Raw genomic sequence first — 20916 nt, forward strand, 5'->3', positions numbered from 1 at the left:
CATGCCACAGCTCATGTGACAAGATCAATTGCATGAGTCATCACGCTCGGCTTCAGGCTATGCAGATCCTGGTGCTTTGGAATCTACTTCCTGCATGCCTTCTGGAGAATTCTACCTGGAGATGTTAAAATCTAATAAGCAACTGCTTCGCCACCTGTTAAAAATTTTCCCTAGTTACACCTTGACATTTCTTAGGAGATTAAAAGTCCATGAGGCTTCCCTTTTGGTAATAAATAAAGCCACATTAGTGTAGAATTACTGTTTATTTAAAACCATTTCAAAAACAGCAACTGATTTCAATCCTTCCTTAAAAGATGATCCGTACATTAAGATATTTTTTTTAAAGTGTGGGCAAACATAAATTATCTAAATACAGTTGCAATCCTCTTTTCCCCCCAAAGAGGGCAATTACGATCATCATTGGATTTCGATCATTATCAGTCCCACTCCTTTTAATTCTGCGTCCATGCTGGCAGTTATTTCTGTTCAAGCCTACTTGGAAATAAGGTGTCTTCTTCATCTCCTTCACATTGGGGTCCGTGCTCTTCCAAATCTTTCAGGCTGACATTTGGTGACACACAATGAAAACTGATAGTACCTCTGAACTGAGGTGTCCACACACATGAACATCCCAGAATCTCTGCCCTCATCCCACCTTGGAGGGATTCATAAATTACACAGAAACATCCAGCGGCTGCATTTCCACCCCTCAAAATTCCAGCTTAAATCAGGCAAAGGCTAGCAGCACACAGAGGTGAGCCTAATTACCCAGCTCAAAGGCAACAAGTTGGTTTCAAAGTCCCCAGCACCTCTGCCGAGCTTCCTTTTATTCAGTCTGTGAGCCAGAAGGAAGTGTGGGTAAATAAAATCATATAGGGAGCCCAGAAGAAATGAGGGTCAAGTAAACCAAACATGGGAGGAAGTGGTTCTATAGAATAGGGGTCACCAATCTTTCGGACCTCAGGGACCACTGAATTCATAATTTTAAGTCCCGTGGACCACTATCATCTGCCTAATGACTGGGTGGGCGTGGCCAACTTAATGTCATTTGCGTCAAAGGGTACCTTGCCAGCCCCTCCCCTCCCAACCACTCCTTGCCTGCCCACTCGGGCTCCTTAGGGCCCCAATAGGAAGCAGTTGTTGGAGCTAAGCAACCACCATGAGAAAGAGGTGGCAAGACATCGGACAGCAAACTCAAATCCCAAGGAAGAAAAAGGATTCAGCTGACCGATTCCTTTCAAAGGGCTCAACCTTGGTCCTTGAATAACGTCCAACTATTGTGGAGGACCTTGTCTTCACAGCAACTGTTAGGAAGGCTACAAGAGAATTCACATTATGAGCAGGAAAGGAGGGACTGGACAGAGAGGAAGCTACCTTGAAAACCGATCACGTTTCAAAACGTATGCGAGGAATGCAATGGAGGAATGCAATCGGAGAAGGGCGCCAACTACTCAACAGAGAGGTTAGTCATATCCAAATGCAGTTCAGGAATTTGCCTAAAAAGGAGACTAGGCTCCCACTGACTTATGAAATTATGTCCACAGCAACAACAAAAAATTACAGGTTTATTACAGATTTGTATCCAGCTATGATTTTTTTTTAAAGGCCAAGCAAGTCTCAGGGAAATGGGAAAGGGGCAAAAAAAATAAGACACTCCCAAAAAATTATGAATTAAATCCTCTGAGTAAAAGCCAGGAATAGGAGTGAAGTGAGTGAACTTTTTAAAAAGCCATATGATAGGCCAAGACCGCAGGTAGATTTACACACTCAATGACCACCTGAGAGGCGGAGGAAAAGAACCACATCCTAATCAAATCATGCTGCCTTCTCTGCGTCCAGCGTGCAAAGAGAAAGCTTGAAGCACAGCAGGCTATGAAATAGGGAGACCATTGCCAGGAGGATAAGAACAGGAAGACAACCACGTTCCCTGCGCATCTAGCGGAGGGAGTGGAAAGTTACCACAGGAAGGTCTGGAGGAGGAGGAGGAGGAGAAGTGGTAGACCAACCCCACAGGCTAGGGAAACAGAACTGCTGGGAGAGTCCTTGCTTGGTTTGAGAGGCCGGTTCCAGCCAGGTGAGGGTTGGATGTCATCATAGGGGTCTCCCGTTCCTGAATTGGAGCACAGGGGCCCTTCCGGGGCCGACTTTATAGGGACTGTCACTTGCTGAAGCTGAACTTCTGGAACTTTTTCCTTAATCCAGTCAGAATAGAAAGGAAGCCGGATGTAAACGCCGGGTCTGTTGGCAGCCCCACAGCTGGATCCCCAGCTCACGACGCCAGCCAGGAGCCAGGCGTTGTCCACGAGGCAGGAAAGGGGGCCTCCGGAATCACCCTAAAAAACATAACAAAAGGAATTAAAGACATTTAATGGGGTCATGAGGGACATGGTGGCTCAGTGGCGCTAGCTTGTAGATCAGAAAGGTCGGCAGTTCAATGGTTTGAATCCCTAGCGCCACATAACGGAGTGAGCGCTCGTTACTTGTCCCAGCTTCTGCCAACCTAGCAGTTTGAAAGAATGTGAAAATGCAAGTAGAAAAATGGGGACCACCTTTGATGGGAAGGTAACAGCGTTCCATGCGCCTTCGGCATTTAAGTCATGGCAGCCACATGACCACGGAGACATCTTCAGACAGCACTGGCTCTTCGGCTTTGAAACAGAGACGAATACCGCCCCCTAGAGTCAGGAACGACTACCGCATATGTGCAAGGGGTTACCTTTATCTTACCTTTAATGGGGTAATTTATTTTTGAGAGGAGGGGAAGGTTTGCAAAGAAAAAGAAGTTGAGAATCCGTAAGCATACTGATTATATGAAGAGGAGTCAGAAACGGGAAGAGGTTATAGGTATGCTTTTCAAACCTGGTAATTTTAAGATAGGTGGACTGAAGTTGCCAAGGTTGAGAAACACTGCTTTAGAGCACAAGCACTGGAAAACCCAATGGTTTATTAGCCTCTTCTAATAAAGGAATGCTTTCTTGCACAGTCCTCATAAAATGCCTGAGAACTCCTGCAGAGGATGGCTTTCAGGTCCTTGTGTCCTACCACCATCACTACCACCACACTTGGCCAATTAATGGCACCCCTAACCTCACAGTGGCCTCACCTGACAGGCATCCTTCTTGCCTTCTACAAAGCCGGCACACATCATGTCATTGTGAAGGGTGTGGGACTCCTCGGGATCTGGGTTCCTTTTGTACAGGCACCTGCAGGTGTCCAGACCAATGATGGGTACTTCGAGTTGTTGTAGCGTCATAGGTGAGGGGAGGCTCGCTACAGGGAAGGAGACAGTACGGAGTCAGTGTGGAGGCAAGACATCCTGAAGGATCTATTTCTAAGTGTTAAGCAGAAGGGATAGTCTTCCCTTGGGTGGGGAACCCAAACTAAGAAATGCTAGATTTCAGAACTTTCTGGGTCTCCAGTACAACTGTTGACCAACCTCAGCTAACCAAAAGAGTATCTTCTCTTGGATCAGTCCAACATATTTCTTAGCCCAGCACTTTCTCTCCCCCAACCAGATGTCTCTGGAATGAATGCTCAACAGAGACATTCTCTACTCCTACTTTACATTACATAACAGCTACCCTTTGTAGACCTCAGAAATAATATTAAGTCTTCAAGACTATTGATGGAGCAATTCTTCATGAATGTGTCTAGTCCCCACAAAGTCAGTAGCCACCCCCATTCTTGTAGTAATTAACTCAACAGATCAATTATGTGCAGCGTAAAGATGCCTTTTCTTTTGTTTATTCTAGATCTCTTCATGGCTTCATTAGATTCTGCCTGATCCAACTGTTTTCAGAGAAGAAGAAAAACTCCCTGCCCACGTTCTCCTCTCCATCCATATATGACTTTATATAACTTGATAAATCAATATTTTTCCAAGCTAAACCATACAAAACAGTTTCTTCATGTAAAGCAGCGGTTCTCAAGCCTGTGGGACAGGACCTCTTTGGGGGTCGAACGACCCTTTCACAGGGGTCGCCTAAGACCATTGGAAAACACATATTTTCAATGGTGTTAGGAACCAAGGCACCAATTTTATGGTTGGGGGTCATCACAACATGAGGAACTGTATTAAAGGGTTGCGGCATTGGGAAGGTTGAGAACCACAGGTGTAAAGGAAACATTCAACCATTCTGAATGTTGCCTTACATTCTTCTATATTTTCTCATTAATGGCTTCAAACTATTGTCTAGACCAGTGTTTCTCAACCTTGGCAACTTGAAGATGTCCGGACTTCAAGTCCCAGAATTCCCCAGCCAGCAAATGCTGGCTGGGGAATTCTGGGAGCTGAAGTCCAGACATCTTCAAGTTGCCAAGGTTGAGAAACACTGGTCTAGAAGATGGCACTATAATTTCTGGCAGCCAAGGCTGTTTTCAGTTCCTCAAAACTTTGACTTCTCTAGAGGTTTTCCAACTGCTACTCTGTTTTTATTAGCCATACACTATTAAAACTCCCCTGACCGTCTGTTTCTAACCCTTAATTGGGCAAAACAGTATATCACAGGGCAACCATTTTTGAATCAACCTACCTCAAATGAGTTAACTTAAAGAATGTGTTCAAATCCAGAACCCATTATTCCTATGGGATTGAGATTTGACAAAGTTTGTGGCTGCTTCAGTGCTGCCACCCTCAGACACGGTCACATGATCGCCCTTTCCAATGCTTCCTGCCGGCTTCCCACAAATCAATGGGGAAGCCAACAGAAAGTTGGTCTTTGCTCCCCACTGTTTTTCTCCCTGTCTATGGTCCTTCCATTTCTCAAACAATATATTTCAAACAATAACCCAACAATGGATTCATGGATTGTCAATGGTTATTATTACTATGGAATGTTTTCTTTTATTGTTTTCTTTTAGATATTTATAACCTTGCAAGCTCCTCTTGTTTTTGACTTGTTTTTAAGTGAGACATTTGTTAAGTGGGTTTTGACCCATTTCACGGCTTTTCTTGCCACAGTTAAGTGAATCACTGCAGTTGATAAATTAGTACCACGGCTGTTAAGTGAACCCTTGATTCCCCATTGGTTTTGCTCATCAGAAGGTTATCACATGACCTTGGGTCATAAGTATGAACCAGTTGCCAAGCATATGAATTTTGATCACATAATCAAGGGGCTCTTGCAAAGGTCATAAATGTGAAAAAGATCTTGTCACTTTTTCAATGACGTTGTTAACTCTGAACAGCCACTGAATGAGCTGTTGTAAATTGAAGACTATATCACACCTACTCACAGTTCACTCATGCACTTGTCACTTCCTGTCTTGTCTATTGCAACACGGTCTACAGTGGGCTACCCTTGAAGTACATCCGGAAGCTCCAGTTGGTGCAAAATGCAGAGGCCCACATGGTTTTGTGCAGACCTCGGTGTATTGCCTCTCCTGCGGGAGCTGAATTGGTTGCTAATTTGCTTCCGGGTGCAATTTATGGTGCTGGTTGTCACCTTTAAAGCCCTTCATGGCTTGGGACCAGGTTATCTAAGGGACCATCTCTTGACAGTCACTTCTGCCCAACCCATCAGAGCGGAGAGGCAGGGAGATACACCTGGTGGGACCCAGAAGAAGGGCCTTCTCCGTGGTGGCTCCCTCTCTATGGAACATCATTCCCCCGGAGATTAGAATGCCCCCCCCACTCTGACACTCATCCGGAAGGCCCTGAAGACCTGGTTCTGTCAGCGGGCCTCGGAAACCCAGAGTGGGATGGAGCCCATTAAATTGCTCATATGATCGGCTGTCGCCGGGGTGTGGGAGGGGGGGTGATTTTGTTAAATTGTGCTATATTAATTTGATTCTTTTTGTTAGTTTTTATTGTTTTAAATGTGGTTTTATAGCCTGTAAGCCGCCTTGAGTCGCCGTGGGCAAATAGGCAGCAATTAATTAATTAAATCAATAAATCAATAAATTCAATAAATTCAATAAATTCATTAAATGAATTCAATAAATAAATTCAATAAATAAATAATAAATATCACCATCCTTGCATCCTTTAAATCAGATTTTTTTTTTTAAAGCATGCAATTTTTTCAGGTACAACTGAAGCCACAAATGCCACATTTATCCAACTAGCTGATTGAGAAATTATGGGATTTATAATGCCACCACCATCCGAGGCCTCTAAGGGTTTGGGGCAAAGAATAGGGATGGCAGCCCTAGATGAAATCTCTAGATGAGAAATATTTTGTCCTTACTAGCTTCATGGACATTCCCCCAGCCGGTGACGGTGCACGTCATGCCTTGAGGGAAGTTGACCGAAGAGGCAGGCAGGCAGATCGGCCTTACGGTCCGAGAATACGGAACTGGTTCTTTAAGCTTCACCAGCGCAATGTCGCCTTGAGAGCCTTCGTCTTCATTGAAATCGGGATGTTTAATCACTTCTTCTATCAGCCTCACTTGGATGTCTGGAGGGGGGTTTTTCAGCTGATACGACCCCAGGGTCACCTCATACAATGAGATATCATTCACCCTGCGGAGAGAAAAGGCGTTTGCGTCATTTCTGAAATTCTAAGTCTCTAAGATCATCCCAAATGCATCCAGACCCTGTTCTTCTCTTCCCAGCTAGGGCCAAACAGATTCCCAAGTACCCAAGCACAGCAAGAGGGCAATAATAATCCACCCGAGTTCCCCACCCCAATGTTTAAATATATCCTACTTCTTAACCAAGGGCAAGGCTGCAAAATTTTTAGCAAGGGGTTCTCTGCCTGGTTGCTGGGTGGGCGTGGCCATGGCGGGCATGGCCTGGTCATCCTCCTGCACATTGGCAGGAGGGCGTTTTTCACCCTCCCCGAGCCTCCACGCGCACCCTGCACTTACCTGCATCCAAAACAGGCTGTGTGGGGATCCCTGGGAGGGGCGGAGTGGGGTGGGCGGGGCCAGCCAGGAGTGGAATTTCAGGGTTCGAACTGCACAGAATCTTAGCTAGAGTTCTCCTGAACCCCTGCGAATCCCCTGTAGCCCACTTAACCGAAATACTAGCATTAAGCTAGTATGACACATAGCCATAAACCGAACCGTGCAGGTAGTCCTTGACTTAAAACTGTTCATTTAGTGACCGTTCGAACTTACAAGGGCAATGAAAAAAGCGACTTGTGACCATTTTTCACACTTAACGACCACTGCAGCATCCCCCATTAGCCCCATGATCAGAATTCGGATGTTTGGCAAGTGGTTCATAGCTATGATAGTTGCAGTGTCGTAAATGGTCATGTGGCCCCCTTTTGCGACCTTCTGCCAAGCAAAGTCAGTGGGGAAGGCAGATTCATTTAATAACCTTGTGAGCTAATTTAACAACTGCAGGGATTCCCTGAGCAATTCCAGCAAGAAAGATTGTGAGGTAAAGGTAAAGGTTCCCCTTGCATACATGTGCTAGTCGTTCCCTACTCTAGGGGGCGGTGCTCATCTCCGTTTCAAAGCCAAAGAGCCAGCGCTGTCCGAAGACATCTCCGTGGTCATGTGGTCGGCATGACTAAACGCCGAAGGCACATGGAATGCTGTTACCTTCCCAACAAAGGTGGTTCCTATTTTTCTACTTGCATTTTTAATGTGCTTTCGAACTGCTAGGTTGGCAGAAGCTGGGACTAGTAATGGGAGCTCACTCTGTTACTCGGTGCTAGGGATTCGAACCGCTGAACTGCTGATCTTTCTGATCGAAAAGTTCAGCGTCTTAGCCATTGAGCCACCTGGTCCCCTTAGAAAGGATCATAAAATGGGGCAAAACTCACTCAACAAATGTCTCATTTAGAAGCAGAAATTTTGGGGCTCTGTTGTGGCCATGACTTGAGGTCTAATCTGCACATCCAAAGAGTTTGGAAACTCTCAATGGATTACAGCAGGAGTGGTGATGACCAAGCTGTCACACACTGTAATGAGAGAGTTGAAATCTCCTATTGATTGCAATCTACAAACTCCACAATGCCACATCCGTTTATTATCAAGGTCTGGGATTCCGAATCAAGCAGCCTCAAAACTTTCTCTATAAGGAAGCTAACAGCATCGGGGTCTGTTTCTTAATACCCACATCTTTTTCTTTTAGATTTCTTTTTTTAATCCCAGCTTTATTAGTTTTACAAATAGTTCAAGGTGGTGAACATAAAGGTGGTCCTCGACTTACAACCACAACTGAGCCCCAAATTTATGTTGCTAAGTGAGCCGTGGGTGGAGTGGGTTTTGTCCCAAGTGGCAAAACTTTTCTTCTTATGTGAAATCCCTACAGTTGTTAATTTAGTAACCCGGTTGTTAAGTGAATCTGGCTTTCCCCTCGTTGACTTTGCTTGTCAGAAAGGATGCAAAAAGGGGATCACACGACCCTGGGACACTGCAACTGTCATAAATATGAAGCAGTTTCCAAGCATCTGAATTTTAATCACTGACCATGAGAATGCTGTAACAGTCGTAAGTGTGAAAAATGGTCACAAGTCACTCCTTACAGCGCTGTTCTAACTTTGAATTGTCACTAAATGAACTGTTGTAAGTAGAGGACTACCTGTGCTTTCCTACTACTACCTGGCTCATAACTATGCTTTGAGGTGGGTTAGGCTATGAGAGAATAATTTGCCCAAAGTCACCCAGTCGGCTTTCAAGCCTTAGGTGGGACTAGAACTCACACTCCTAGAGACTGGCCCAACCACCCAGCTTCCATGCCTAAGGTGGGACTAGAACTCACAGTCTCCTAGAGAGTGGCCCAAAGTCACCCAGCCAGTTTTCATGCCTAAGGTGGCACTATAACTCACAGTCTCCTATAAATTGGCCCAAAGTCACCCAACCAGTTTTCACGCCTAAGGTAGGACTAGAACTCAGTCTCCTAGAAATTGGCCCAAAGTCACCCAGCCAGCTTTCATGCCCTAAGGTAGGACTAGAACTCACAGTCTCTTAGAGATTGGCCCCAAGTCACCCAGCCAGCTTTCATGCCCTAAGGCGGCACTATAACTCACAGTCTCCTAGTTTCTAGCCTGATGCCTTCACCACTAGACCAAACTTTGACTTGACTTACTTTGGGAAGCAATGTGCAGCTGAAACCAACCACTGGGGGGCAATGACGGTTGCCCCACAGGCATGATGACCATTGAAGTTCAGGTTGGCCTGCCACGGCCACTGTCCATTTTGAGCATTAGCACCGCCCACGATCCGTCCCAGGGCAGGCACCCCACACAACACTGCAGACAGACGACATTTTCATGAGTGAAACGGGAGGGGAAAAACCAATTCTAGAATTCACTGTATCGTTTCGTTCATTGCTGGCTGCCAAGTACGGTTCCACCACAAAACCGCGGTTGACTAAAGCGCGCTCGACGAAACCGCGTACCTGACGTCATCACAGCGTGACGAAAAAAGCACACTGTGAGCGGTAAAGCTAAAATTAACGCGTAAACCTAAACCTAACCCCCACAAACCTAACCCTAAACCTAACACTAACCCTTAACCTAACCCTAACCCTAACCCTAACGCTTAACGTAACCCTAAACCTAACCCTTAACCTAACCTTAAACCTAACCCTAACGCTTAACGTAACCCTAAACCTAACCCTTAACCTAACCCTAACCCTAACCCTTACCTTTACGTGAATCGGCTTGCTTTAAAAGCGCTTTTTAAAGCGCCCTTTTTTCTCAGCGGTCGTTGTTGTCGCGCTGCTGATGACGTCAGCGACGCGCTTTAATTGGGCGCGCTTTAGTGGACCGCGGTTTTGTCGTGCCACGGCCAAGTACAGCCATGGGATGAATTCGGAGTACATATGTTTCTGTTCCAGGGGAAGTTAATAAGAAAGATAACCCACAGCTAGGAAATCTCTGATCTTTATTTTAACAGTGACTTCCTGCTTCTACTACTGAACAGGTAACGTGTGGAAGCACATGCCACCATGTCACTTCAATCTGGAAGGTCGAGAATAGATAATCCCATTTTGGAAAAGGTCACAGGATCGAGGATTTCCACAGAAAGACGTACGATCATTAAACCACGATTTTTAAAAACAGAAGTAAATCAGGATTTGAAGAGAGGAGGGCAGAGTTCAATTAGCCAGCGGAAAAACAGTAAAGATCAGAAGATAAGTAGAATGTGCAACATTTGTGAATCTCTTACCTTGTGCGCTGGCTTCTTTCGTGACTGCAGAATAGAAACGGGGGAGGGGGGGAGGAGCATGAAAAAGAAGAAGAAAAAAGCAATATTAGAAGGACATAAAGACACCTGGTAATGTATTAATTACACCTCTTGTTTATGAAAAGTGGTTTCTAAGACAATCCTTTTCCTATTCGTATATTCCATATTTTTCGGACTATAAGACGCACAGGTGTATAAGACGCACCAAGATTTCGATGAGGTAAGTAAGAAGAAAAGTTTTTGTCCTTCCCGACCCCACCCACCCCCGGGAGCCCTTTGCAGGCTTCAGCAGGGCTGGGGGGGGGGAGGCAAAAACGTCCCCGTTTTGGTGAAAAATGACTTGTTTTTCACAAAAATGGGATGCAGAGGCGGGGCTTCGGGAGGCCAAAAATAGCTGTATTCGGTTTTTAAGACGCACCAACATTTCCATGCTCTTTCAGGGGGGGGGGGGGAGTGCATCTTATACTCTGAAAAATATGATAGGTAGTCTTCAGCTTACAGTTGCTTAGCAAATTCAGAATTATGGCAAGCTACCTGAGGGTATTTTATGATCCAGATGCAGCGCTCCAGGCCCACCCCCATTCCATGGTCACTTCAGATCAGTTAGGGTCCCACAGTCACCTGTGTTTTATGACCGTTTTGTGTGAAAGCGGCATTTACTTCTGGTTTTCAGCAAAGCTAAGGCCTCTAGCAAACCACCGCTTCATTTAACAACCGTAGCCTGCACTTAATGACCATCACAAAAAGTCGTAAAGTTGGATTTGTCATGTGGGCCACCTAATGGAGTAACATCACAATTTATAACCATGATGGGCAGGCTGCATTATGGTCATCATAACCTACGACCATAATTGAGCCCAAAATTTATGCTGCTAAGCAAGAGGATTCTGTATTGACCTAGACTTCCCCAGCAGCACAAAGCCGAGTCCCCGTCCCAATAAACCCCTTTTATTTAATTTACAGTGAATTCCTCTACAGCAAAGTCTTTCCTCTCCCACAGTCTTTCAAGAGAGTTCCCAATTACCGACCTTTATCAGGCTGGGAGAGTGGCCAAGCCAATATCTTTCAGACGCCGCAATACTTGGCAAGAATGCAGAAATGAACTAATTGTCTGCTGCAAACCCCCCCTCCCCTTTCGCTCCTCTTTTATTCCCTCTGGGAAGGGCCATTCATCGTCCACTGGTGCCCTTACTCCCAAGTCGACCCCTGTTCTTTAGCTGTCCCCTTCGTCTGACAACTCTGCGCATGCCACAGTGGGAACAGGCTCCAGCTGTTCCTCTGCCTCACTGATGTCTGACTCTGAAGGCAGCTGATAATTGTCAGAAGACCCTGGCCCCATCTCTGCCTCCGACACAGAGCCCTCATCAGAGCCTTCCCCAGACTCCAGGACTGGCCCATGTCCCTCCCCAACCTCCTCACTGTCCGAATCTGCTGCCAGCTCCACTGGCCGCTGGTGTGCCACAACAGGTTCCTAAGTGAGTTTGGCCCTTTTTATGACTTTTCTTGCCAGAGTTGTTAAGTGAATCACTGCAACTGTTAAATTAGTAACACGATGTAAGTGAATCCCGCTTTCCCCACTCAACTTGCTCTTCAGAAAGTCTCTGGGACACTGCAACCATCATAAATTCGAGCCAGTTGCCAAGCGGCTGAAATTTGATAATATGACCATGGGGATGCCACAATCGCCATAAGTGTGAAAAGCGGTCGTAATTCACTTTATCCACTTTAACAATAAACACTAGAACACTAAAGAAACAAGCCACTAAACAAATAGCCGAATGTTGAGGACTGTCTACATCTAATGTCCACAGGAAGCCAATTTCCCCTTGATTTTGCTGACCATACGGCCTTAACGCTTAGACCCAAAATTTGCCTTAATTTGGGTCCAATGCTGAGCAACACAACTTTTAGGACAATAGAATGAATGAGCTGGAAGGGATCTTGGAGGTCTTCTAGTCCAGCCCCTTACTCAAGCATGAGAACCTTTAATATTTCAGATAAGTGACTATCTAGACCCTTCTTAAAAACATCCAGTATTGGAGTGCCCACGAATTCTGGAGACAAGCTGTTCCATTAGTTAATTGTCCTCACTGTTAGGAAGTTTCTCCTTAATTTCAGGTTGCTTCTCTCTTTAGTTAGTTTCCAACCATTGTTTCTTCTCCTGTCTTCCGATGCTTTGGAGAATAATTTGACCCCCTCCTCTTTGTGGCAGCCCCTCAAGTACTGGAATACTGCTATCATGTCACCCCTAATTCTTCTTTTCTTTAGGCTAGCCAAACCCAAATCTTGTAGCCGTTCTTCATATGTTTTAGTCTCCAGGCCTTGTTTTTATTTAAGAGCATTAAATAAATGCTCTTTATTTAATAAATAAAGGTTACCTTCCCAAACTCCTTTGCCTTGAGCAGAAGGGCAACAGGTGGCAATCCTGCAGAAACATCCTTGAAGTAAGCTGCCCTGATCCAATACATTGCGTCTCTTGTGAAAGATGCAAGAAATAGATCATAAACTATAAAGCCACAGCCCTTTTCTAGAGCAAAAGTCCCATACCAGACTGTATCAAGGCGGTGTAATTTTCATTTTAGAAATAACCCCGAGAGATATCATCATCCTGACGGAGAGAGAAAGGTGATTTCTCACGGGCTTTTCCAAAGTTTCTTCCTCAGGTTGCACTAAGGAAACTGAGTCAGTCTCTCCCTCCCTCCCTCCTTCCCTCCCCCCCCCCTCTCTCTCTGCTCCTGCCCAGATTTTTCTTGGGAAAACTTTGCTTCCTGAGTATTTATTTCCTGCCTTGCGAGACTACACCAAACCCAGAATGCAACAACTTGCCATTACAAATTCACCAAGGCCATCTAGCCATGGCTAACTCCAAGGGTGGCTTCCTGTACCAGTTGGTAGCGGTTCGCTCCGCGTGTGCTTTATTAAACATTAAACATAAAGAATCCATCTCAGCTGGATGCTGAAAATAAAATAATAAAACAAGAAAAAAAAGATACAGATTCTCCTCTCCTAATGGGTCTACAAATAAGCTTTCCCATTCTTATTTAATAAAAATGTTAAATAAACAATTTTTTTCAGGTCTCTGATAATCAAACCAACCACACCCATCCATGCCCTTATTTCATATCACGTGTGTCTGATTGGTTTGTGCTCGTGCAGAAGAACTTTCCAGAGAATTCCAGAACATCTGTTCCTCCTCAGAGTGGATCTTCCAAATTATACTGAGGGTGGCTCGGTTCTTTTCCAAAAGGACTCTACCTAGAAATGGTTTGTGGTGACCGGGAGAGGGGTTTTTGCATTAACTAGCTTGGTTCTATGTGCAATCAATACCTCACGGCTAAATGGGCAGCAAACAAATTGAATAAATAAATAAATAACATTTCTAAGCAATTCTTATGAAGGGCAGCTGCGAAGTCATCAAGCCACCTTATCCTCTGCAAGGCCTGCAAAAGTGGCTGAACTTGAAACATGGGAGGTGAACTGAGGCAAAATTATTATAAATGGGGAATGAAACTCCCACGCTTCAGAGCCATGATGTTTCAAAGAGAAAAAAAAGTTATTTTTTGTTGTTGTTGCTTCAACTATTCCATTGCTGAATCACAAATAAATCCGAGGGGTTTCCTTGTTGCTCCTTAAGCTTGATTGTCGCAAAGGTACTTTTATCAAGAGGCAACTGGACTTTCTGATTTTTCTTTGAAGATGTTTCGCTTCTCATCCAAAACATCTTCAAAAGAAAAAAATATATATAAAGTCCAGTTGCCTCCTGAAAAAGCATCTTTGGGACAACCATGACCTGGATGACTGAAAATCTCTACGGACATTCTGAGCTTGGTTGCTTTCTTGAAGACATTTCATTACCCAACTAGATAACACCATCAGTGCTACTGCTGAATATCATTAGACCTAGCACCACTGAAGTTGGGTTAATGACATCTGCAAGAAAACCATCAATCTCAAAGAGCACCAGGAATCCCACAATCCTGAGCCACAAATATTCTGTTCTATTGGTACAAATCGTGGCACGACAAAACCGCGAAGCCCTTATCTGCGGAGACATAAGCACATCGCTAAAGCCGCGACATCATCATCGCGCGTCATCACCGCCGCGGCAACAGAAGGGTGCTTTAAAACGGCGCCGCAGCAGAAAGCCGATTTCCATTAAGGTAAGGGTTAGGATTAGGTTTAGGGGTTAGGTTTAGGGGTTAGGTTTAGGGTTAGGTTTAGGGTTAGGTTTAGGGTTAGGGTTAGGGTTAGGTTTAGGGTACTGAGTGCTTGGGAATGCGCAGATTTGCCCTCCGCGATTATGTCATTGCGGTAGGGTCGCGCTTTTCCTTAGCGCTTTGAACGGCGCGAATTAGTCTTCGCACTTATGTCTCCACGGATAAGGGATTCGCGGATTTGTGGTGGAACCGGTACAAATAGGTCTGTTCAGCTCTTGAACACTGCTAATCTTATGGAACTACAGAAGTCTAGAGCTGTTTTTGAACGGGACGAAAATCCTTTCGCCGATTGGTACTCTAAATTAAGCATCTAAAAACTAGAGGTGAAGGACTTAGGGCAGATGATGAGGCTAAATTATTCCAGAATCTCAGTAACTCAGTTGAAAAGATTGAGACCCGAGTACCCTGATACAGGTAGATTAACCTTTCTTAATCAAACTTAATGGAAAACTTAATGGAAAACTTAATGGAAAACAGAGACCAGCACATCTGGAGGCCAATAAAGTCAGAAAAGCTGAACTAGATAAATCAAAATGGGTTTAAATAATCTTGCATTTTCCAGATTGTTAAAGTCCAAGTCATGCCATGCCATATTGTAAGCCGCCCTGAGTCCCCTCAGGGAAAAGGGCGGCCTATAAATCCTAATAAAATACAAATAAAATACAAAAATACAAATACATCCATGCTGGAAATCCCCTTCCCACTATCCCTGATTGTGCTCTTTTGGTGGGACTTTAGGAATAAGTCCTTCCATTGAAGCCTGGGTCAAAATAATCTTTCTGACAGCTATTGCTCATCCTTTTTCATCCAGCAGGATCTTGGCACGGTCGATGTGATGTCCATGCCCATCCATCAATGCCACTTGGCATTTGGTGATCCCTGCTTTACTGCAACATAAAAACAAATATTTGGCCCAGCCATCCTGGTTAAGATTGTGAAACAACATCCTGGTGGGGATACTGCATTTGCTGGCATGTCTGCAGCGCAACCTAAACACGGACTCGGACTCGAGCCAAGGTGGCGCAGTGGTTAAATGCAGCACTGCAGGCTACTGCTAGATCAGCAGGTCAGCGGTTCAAATCTCACCGGCTCAGGGTTGACTCAGCCTTCCATCCTTCCGAGGTGGGTAAAATGAGGACCCAGATTGTTGGGGGCAATATGCTGACTCTCTGTAAACCGCTTAAAGAGGCCTGAAAGGCCTATGAAGCGGTATATAAGTCTACTGCTATTGCTATTGCTATTGTTGTCATACAAATCTGCTCCCAGCTGGAACAGAGTCCTCAGCACAACATACCATCCGAGCGGGCGCAGTGGTTAGAGTGCAGTACTGCAGGCTACTTCTACTGCCTGCCGGCTGCCTGCGATTTGACAGTTCAAATCTCACCAGGCTCAAGGTTTGACTCAGCCTTCCCTCCTTCCAAGGTGGGTAAAATGAGGAGCCAGATTGTTGGGGTCAGAGATGGGTTGCTGCTAGTGGTGGAATTCAGGCCTGTGTCACAGAACCGGCAGCAGCCCAGGCCCGCCATGCCGCCGAACCGGTTCCCTTGCTGCCGCTTGGTGTGTCGCCATTTTGGATTTTGGTGACTGCGCATGCACAGTTCATTGTAAGTTGTTCTGCACATGCCCCCTGTTTGAAGGCAATATGCTGACTCTGTAAACCACTTAAAGAGGGCTGCAAAAGCACTGTGAAGCGGTATATAAGTCTAGCCGTAAAAAGCCCCTTCAGATAATCACAGCTGATACACAGCAGCTACTTCTAGGGCTCTAAGCCAATCCTGCTATCTGATCTTTCATGACAGAATGTGGTTGCATGAGCAACAAGGATGTTCTAAAAACAGATCCAGGCTAACTTGTTAGGTTACCTATTCATGACGTTCAAACCTGCCACACCCTGAAGGGAGAAAAAGTCATTGAAAGAAACTAGCCTGACCTATTCATGCCCTCTTACACCAACCAATCTCCCAGGGCTCAGCCCTAGCAAGAACTGAACACCTGAGGGACGCGTTCGCATTACAAGGCATTTTTAAAATTTATTATTATTATTTTAAGAGCCATCAACTTTAGTTGTGAGCACTTTACCCAACTTTACTCCTCAGGGTGTTAACATGCTGACATGGCTGGTTTCAAATGCAGGCAATCCTTGACTTACCACCGCAATTGAGGCCAACATTTCTGTCGTGAAGTGAGACATTTGTTAAGCGAGTTTTGCCCCATTTTACGACCTTTTTCACCTTTGTTCTTAAGTGAATCACTGAAGTCGATAAGTTAGTAAGCCAGCTGTTAAGTGAAATCTGCCTTCCCCATCAACTTTGCAGGACGTAAAAGGGGATCACATCATCCCGGGACACAGCGACGGTCATAAATATGAACCAGTTGCCAAGCATCCAAATTTTGATCACATGACCATGCGGGTGCTGCAAAGGTCGTAGATGGGAAAAACAGTCCCAAATCACTTTTTTTTAGTGCAGTGGTAATGTTGAACAGTCACTAAATGAATGGTTGTAAGTCGAGGTCTTCCTGTAACCATTTTTTTTTTACTCATGAAATAAAAAGGCAAGGAAACATCCACTATTTTCTGCTTTCATTGTAAACCTGAGGGACAGAATTTCAAAAATGCAAGAACAGGTACAAGTCAGTGGTGGGTTGCAGGTGGTACACTTCGGTATGGGCGTAGCAGAGCCTAACCGGAGCGCTGGATACAATTCCAGTACAGTGCTCCAGAGGGCTCATTTGTCCGCCCAAGCTCCTTACCTGTCCTTTAAGCCTTTGGTGCTTCCGCGCACGTGCATGGTGCATATGGCACCCGCGCGACACTCCACCGAGTAGCTGGAGCGTCGCAGAGGCTTGTGGAAGTGTCGTGGGCAAGTACGATGCATGCGCGCACCACGCGCGTCCATATGGGTGACGCCGGGCCTGTTCCAACTGGTTGGAACTGGATCCGGAACCCACCACTGGTACAAGTCCTATAGTTTTGCATCTCTGTTAGTGACAAAAACACAAGAAAAAACTGGTTTTTCTGAATGCTGGGAAAATTCTCTGAGCATATTCAGAATAGTGGCATCCGTATCTAAGATGGATTTTTTCAGACTCAAAATTTGTAAAATTAACTACTGCACCTGTTTTGGACACAATCTTGGAAGAAAATAGACCAAAGAGGACCACATTTAATAAGTGCAAGACATCACAATCCATCAAAAAGTGACTGGGGACAATTAAAAATCAGCAATGCATGCAGAATGACTTAAATTCAATCCTTGGCATCTCCAAATTAGTTAGGAATCCAGGAGAACCCCTATCAATCAGCTGCCAGCTTCAACAATATGCTAAATCCCTATTAACCATTGTTTTAACCATGGTTTGACCAACCCATCAAATCCTTTTTTCAAGTTTAACAATAAACTATAAATATTGATTTACCTGCTATGATGGATCGGCTCATGGATCTCACAAAGCTGAAACTAAGCAAGTCACATCATGTCTCAACGCAATGCATGAACCAACCTGATATAACTTGACTTCTTATTGACTAATAATTTTATTTATTTTATTGACTAATAATTTTTTTGCAGATCTCAGTTGCTGGAAGTAGCTTAAAGTTGCATTTTATGCTTTGTAAAATTGTCCCCACCCTCCCGCCTTTTGCCAACCTAAAATATGAGGAAGTATCAAACGCCAGAAAATTATAACCCATTATTTTTTAATGCAGACTTTGGAGGTCGTAGGTCAAGGCAAAGAAAAGGATCCCGTTTACGAGTGGTCCTCAAGTTATGACCACAATCGAGCCCAACATTTCTGTTGCTAAGCGAAACCGTTGTAAATTTGAGTTTTGCCCCATTTACCACCTTTCTTGCCACAGTTGTTAAGTGAAACCCTGCAGTTGTTAAGCTAGTAACGCTGTTGTTAAGTGAATATGGCTTCCCCATTGACTTTGCTTGTCAGAAGGTCACAAATGGGGATCACACAACTCCAGGAAACTGCAACCGTCATAAATTTGAGCCAGTGGCCAAGCATCCGAATTTTGATCACATGACTTCAGGGATGTCACAATGGTTATAAGTGTGAAAAACGGCCGTAAGGCACTGTTTTCAGTGCCATTGTAACTTTGAATGATCACTAAATGAACTGTTTTAAGTCAAGGACTACCTGTATTTTATTGTTATGTTCCAGGACTGGGCACTGCTACTGCTGACTGGATGAGCCCTGAGGGCAAAGCATCTTATATCTTCTTATTTTGTTTGATTACAGGCATCCTGCCCAACTGCAGGTTTGAAAGCACAGACAAATGTAAACACATGTGGAGGAACCGCTATTCCCAAGTGCTTGGATTTTAATGCGTCTTCTATGAAGTGTATTTGAGTTTCAGCTTTCAGGGAAGAAGAAAGTAGAAGTTTCAGAAGTAGCCCAAAGGCTGGGTGTAGCTCTAAGAACACATTTCCTTCCAGAAGAAGAGGACAAACATCTCACTTCTCACCTCTGACAGATACTACTATATTTCTACATCTGTCAGAAAGGATGTTGCAGGTCTGAAGGTTGCACATACTCTTTTTCAGAGAGTAACTAAAGAAGGATCTTAACACGTCAGACCAGAAGTTCCTATTCTGACAAGCCCTTCCTTTAAAATACGTACTGTCTTTCCACGAAAATAAGACAGGGTCTTATCTTTTGACCCCCGAAATAAGAACCTGGCCTTATTTTCAGGGAGGTCTTATTATTTTTGAACTGCAGAAGGCGGCGAGCGTAGTCTCCTCAAGGCTGCTGCGTGTTGCAATATTTTCGGAGAGGGTTTTATTTTGGGGGGAGGGCTTACTTTAGCACATGTGCTCAAAAGCCCGATTGGCCTTATTATCCGGGGAGGTCTTATTTTCAGGGAAACAGAGTAGCATATTCTAGTGTTGCAGATTTCCTTCTAAAATCCCGGCAGGCCAAAATACAGTCCGCGTGGCTTTACCAGGCCTAGAGATGTAACCATAGCTAACCAACTTTCCTTGGGGAATATCTTCCTAAAAAAGCCTGAAAACTCCAGGCTTTTTTTTGGGGGGGGGGGGGAGAGAGAGAAAATAAGATGGTAAGTCTTCTTCCTCAAGACATTCCAAGGAACATTTCCACCCCTTTCTCTTTCTGTCTGTGTTTTCCAAATGCACAGACCTTTGCCCTCTTGTAAGCTAACAAGGCCAGGTACCCTTTGCTAGTAGCTATGCTCCCAAAGCTGGTTTCAGGAAGAAGGGAGGGAAACCAAGAAGTCTTAAATCTAAGATAAAACTGAAAAGAGGATAGGGCTCTCCAACCACAAGCCTTCAGCAAGAAGAGTTGTCATCTCACCTCTCTGGCAGAGGAGTGCATTAAAAGCATGATTCCATATGACTCAAAATGTTACGGGAGAATACAGTGGGGGTGGGGGTGGGGGTCTTCTTTAATCATTACAATCATCATTAAGACTTCGGTTTGAGGCCTCGCCTCCAGAAGTTGTGAATGCTCCAACACTGAAAGATTTTAAGAGACCGGGCAACCCTTTGCCTGAAATGGTATGGAACTTCCTGCCTAAGCAGGGGTTAGACTAGAAAACCTCCAAGGTCCCTTCCAACTTTTCTTATTCTGTATTTTATCCTGACCATGCCATCTTTGAGAAGATCTTTCAAAAGAGGGATCCAGATTAAGCCTGGAACTGTGAGAAGCAGAATTAAGGAAAGGATTCCTTAGAACTGGAAGTCTCTCCTTGGGCAGGAGCAAACAGTCACAGCCGCAGGCACAAGAAGAATCAAGCTTTAAAGCTTTTTTTTTTAAAAAACCAGGTAAACTACGATCTCTGCATTTTAAGAATATATTTCTGAATACAACATTTTGCAGGGCTGCCCGATGTCCCCATCACAACCCCTGATGGAGTCCACCTTCCTCCCTCCAACCCAAACCCTCCACTTGCCCCAAGCATGGAGCGCCACTTCCTTTCCTCCCTCCCCCTCCCCGCTCTGCAAAACCAGCTTGGCTCCTAAAGCCTTGAGGACTAGAAACTTGAAAGATCCACCCCTCCACTCCCCCCCCACCCCCAAGGAAACCAGAGGGGCGTTATTACCACTCAGCCCGAAGTCACTCGGCTGCTTCCAAAGCAGCCTCGGCTCCAAAACTGGGGCGCGATCACGAGAAGTAGCCCGCGGCCAAACTGCAAGGTGCGCGGCGAGGCAACCAGAAGAGGCGCCCCGGACGGCTGTCGCCTGTCCCCCTCCTCTTTCTCTACTTACCGCCGGCGACGAGCAGCAACGACAGGAGCCCGGCGAGGCTCAGGCCACCCCGCAACAGCCCCTCCATGGCGGGACCCAGGTGGATCGACGGCAGCGACGCTGGTCCGCTGAAGAGAAGCGGCGAAGGGAGCCCAGCTGGAAAGTCCTACGAGCAGCCCGGCAGGCAGGTGTACTGAAGCGGGAGGTGGCGTTGGCGGCTCTACCTTCGCCGATGACGGACAAGCCGTCTAACCTGTCGGGGAAGGGCTGGGCGTCGGGCCACAGCCAGTCAGAGGCTGCAGACAACGCTCTCATTTGCATAGGGCGGTCTCGCTCACCTGTTGGCTGGGTGGGGGGGTCAAAGCAGATCCGACAGCCCTAATTTTTTTCAGTCATTG

The 20916-nt window shown here is 45.3% G+C and overlaps 1 protein-coding gene across 1 annotated transcript; it reads right to left on the bottom strand.

Annotated features, from left to right (window-relative positions):
* Positions 1–244: 244 nt before the first annotated feature.
* On the bottom strand, positions 245–20726 carry PRSS8 (serine protease 8). Its single transcript, XM_087714090.1, has 6 exons — positions 20540–20726; positions 10072–10095; positions 8987–9149; positions 6189–6463; positions 3104–3270; positions 245–2333 (listed from the first exon to the last, which is right to left on the bottom strand). Exons 1-6 carry the CDS (start codon positions 20604–20606, stop codon positions 1956–1958), a joined length of 1074 nt encoding a protein of 357 aa, XP_087570216.1. The 5' UTR covers positions 20607–20726; the 3' UTR covers positions 245–1955.
* Between the last annotated feature and the right edge of the window lie 190 nt (positions 20727–20916).

Source organism: Thamnophis sirtalis, unplaced genomic scaffold, assembly GCF_051295495.1.
Source record: "Thamnophis sirtalis isolate CommonGarterSnake01/CBP01778 unplaced genomic scaffold, rThaSir2_p1.2 scaffold_4, whole genome shotgun sequence".
In the NCBI taxonomy this organism is placed as follows: domain Eukaryota; kingdom Metazoa; phylum Chordata; class Lepidosauria; order Squamata; family Natricidae; genus Thamnophis; species Thamnophis sirtalis.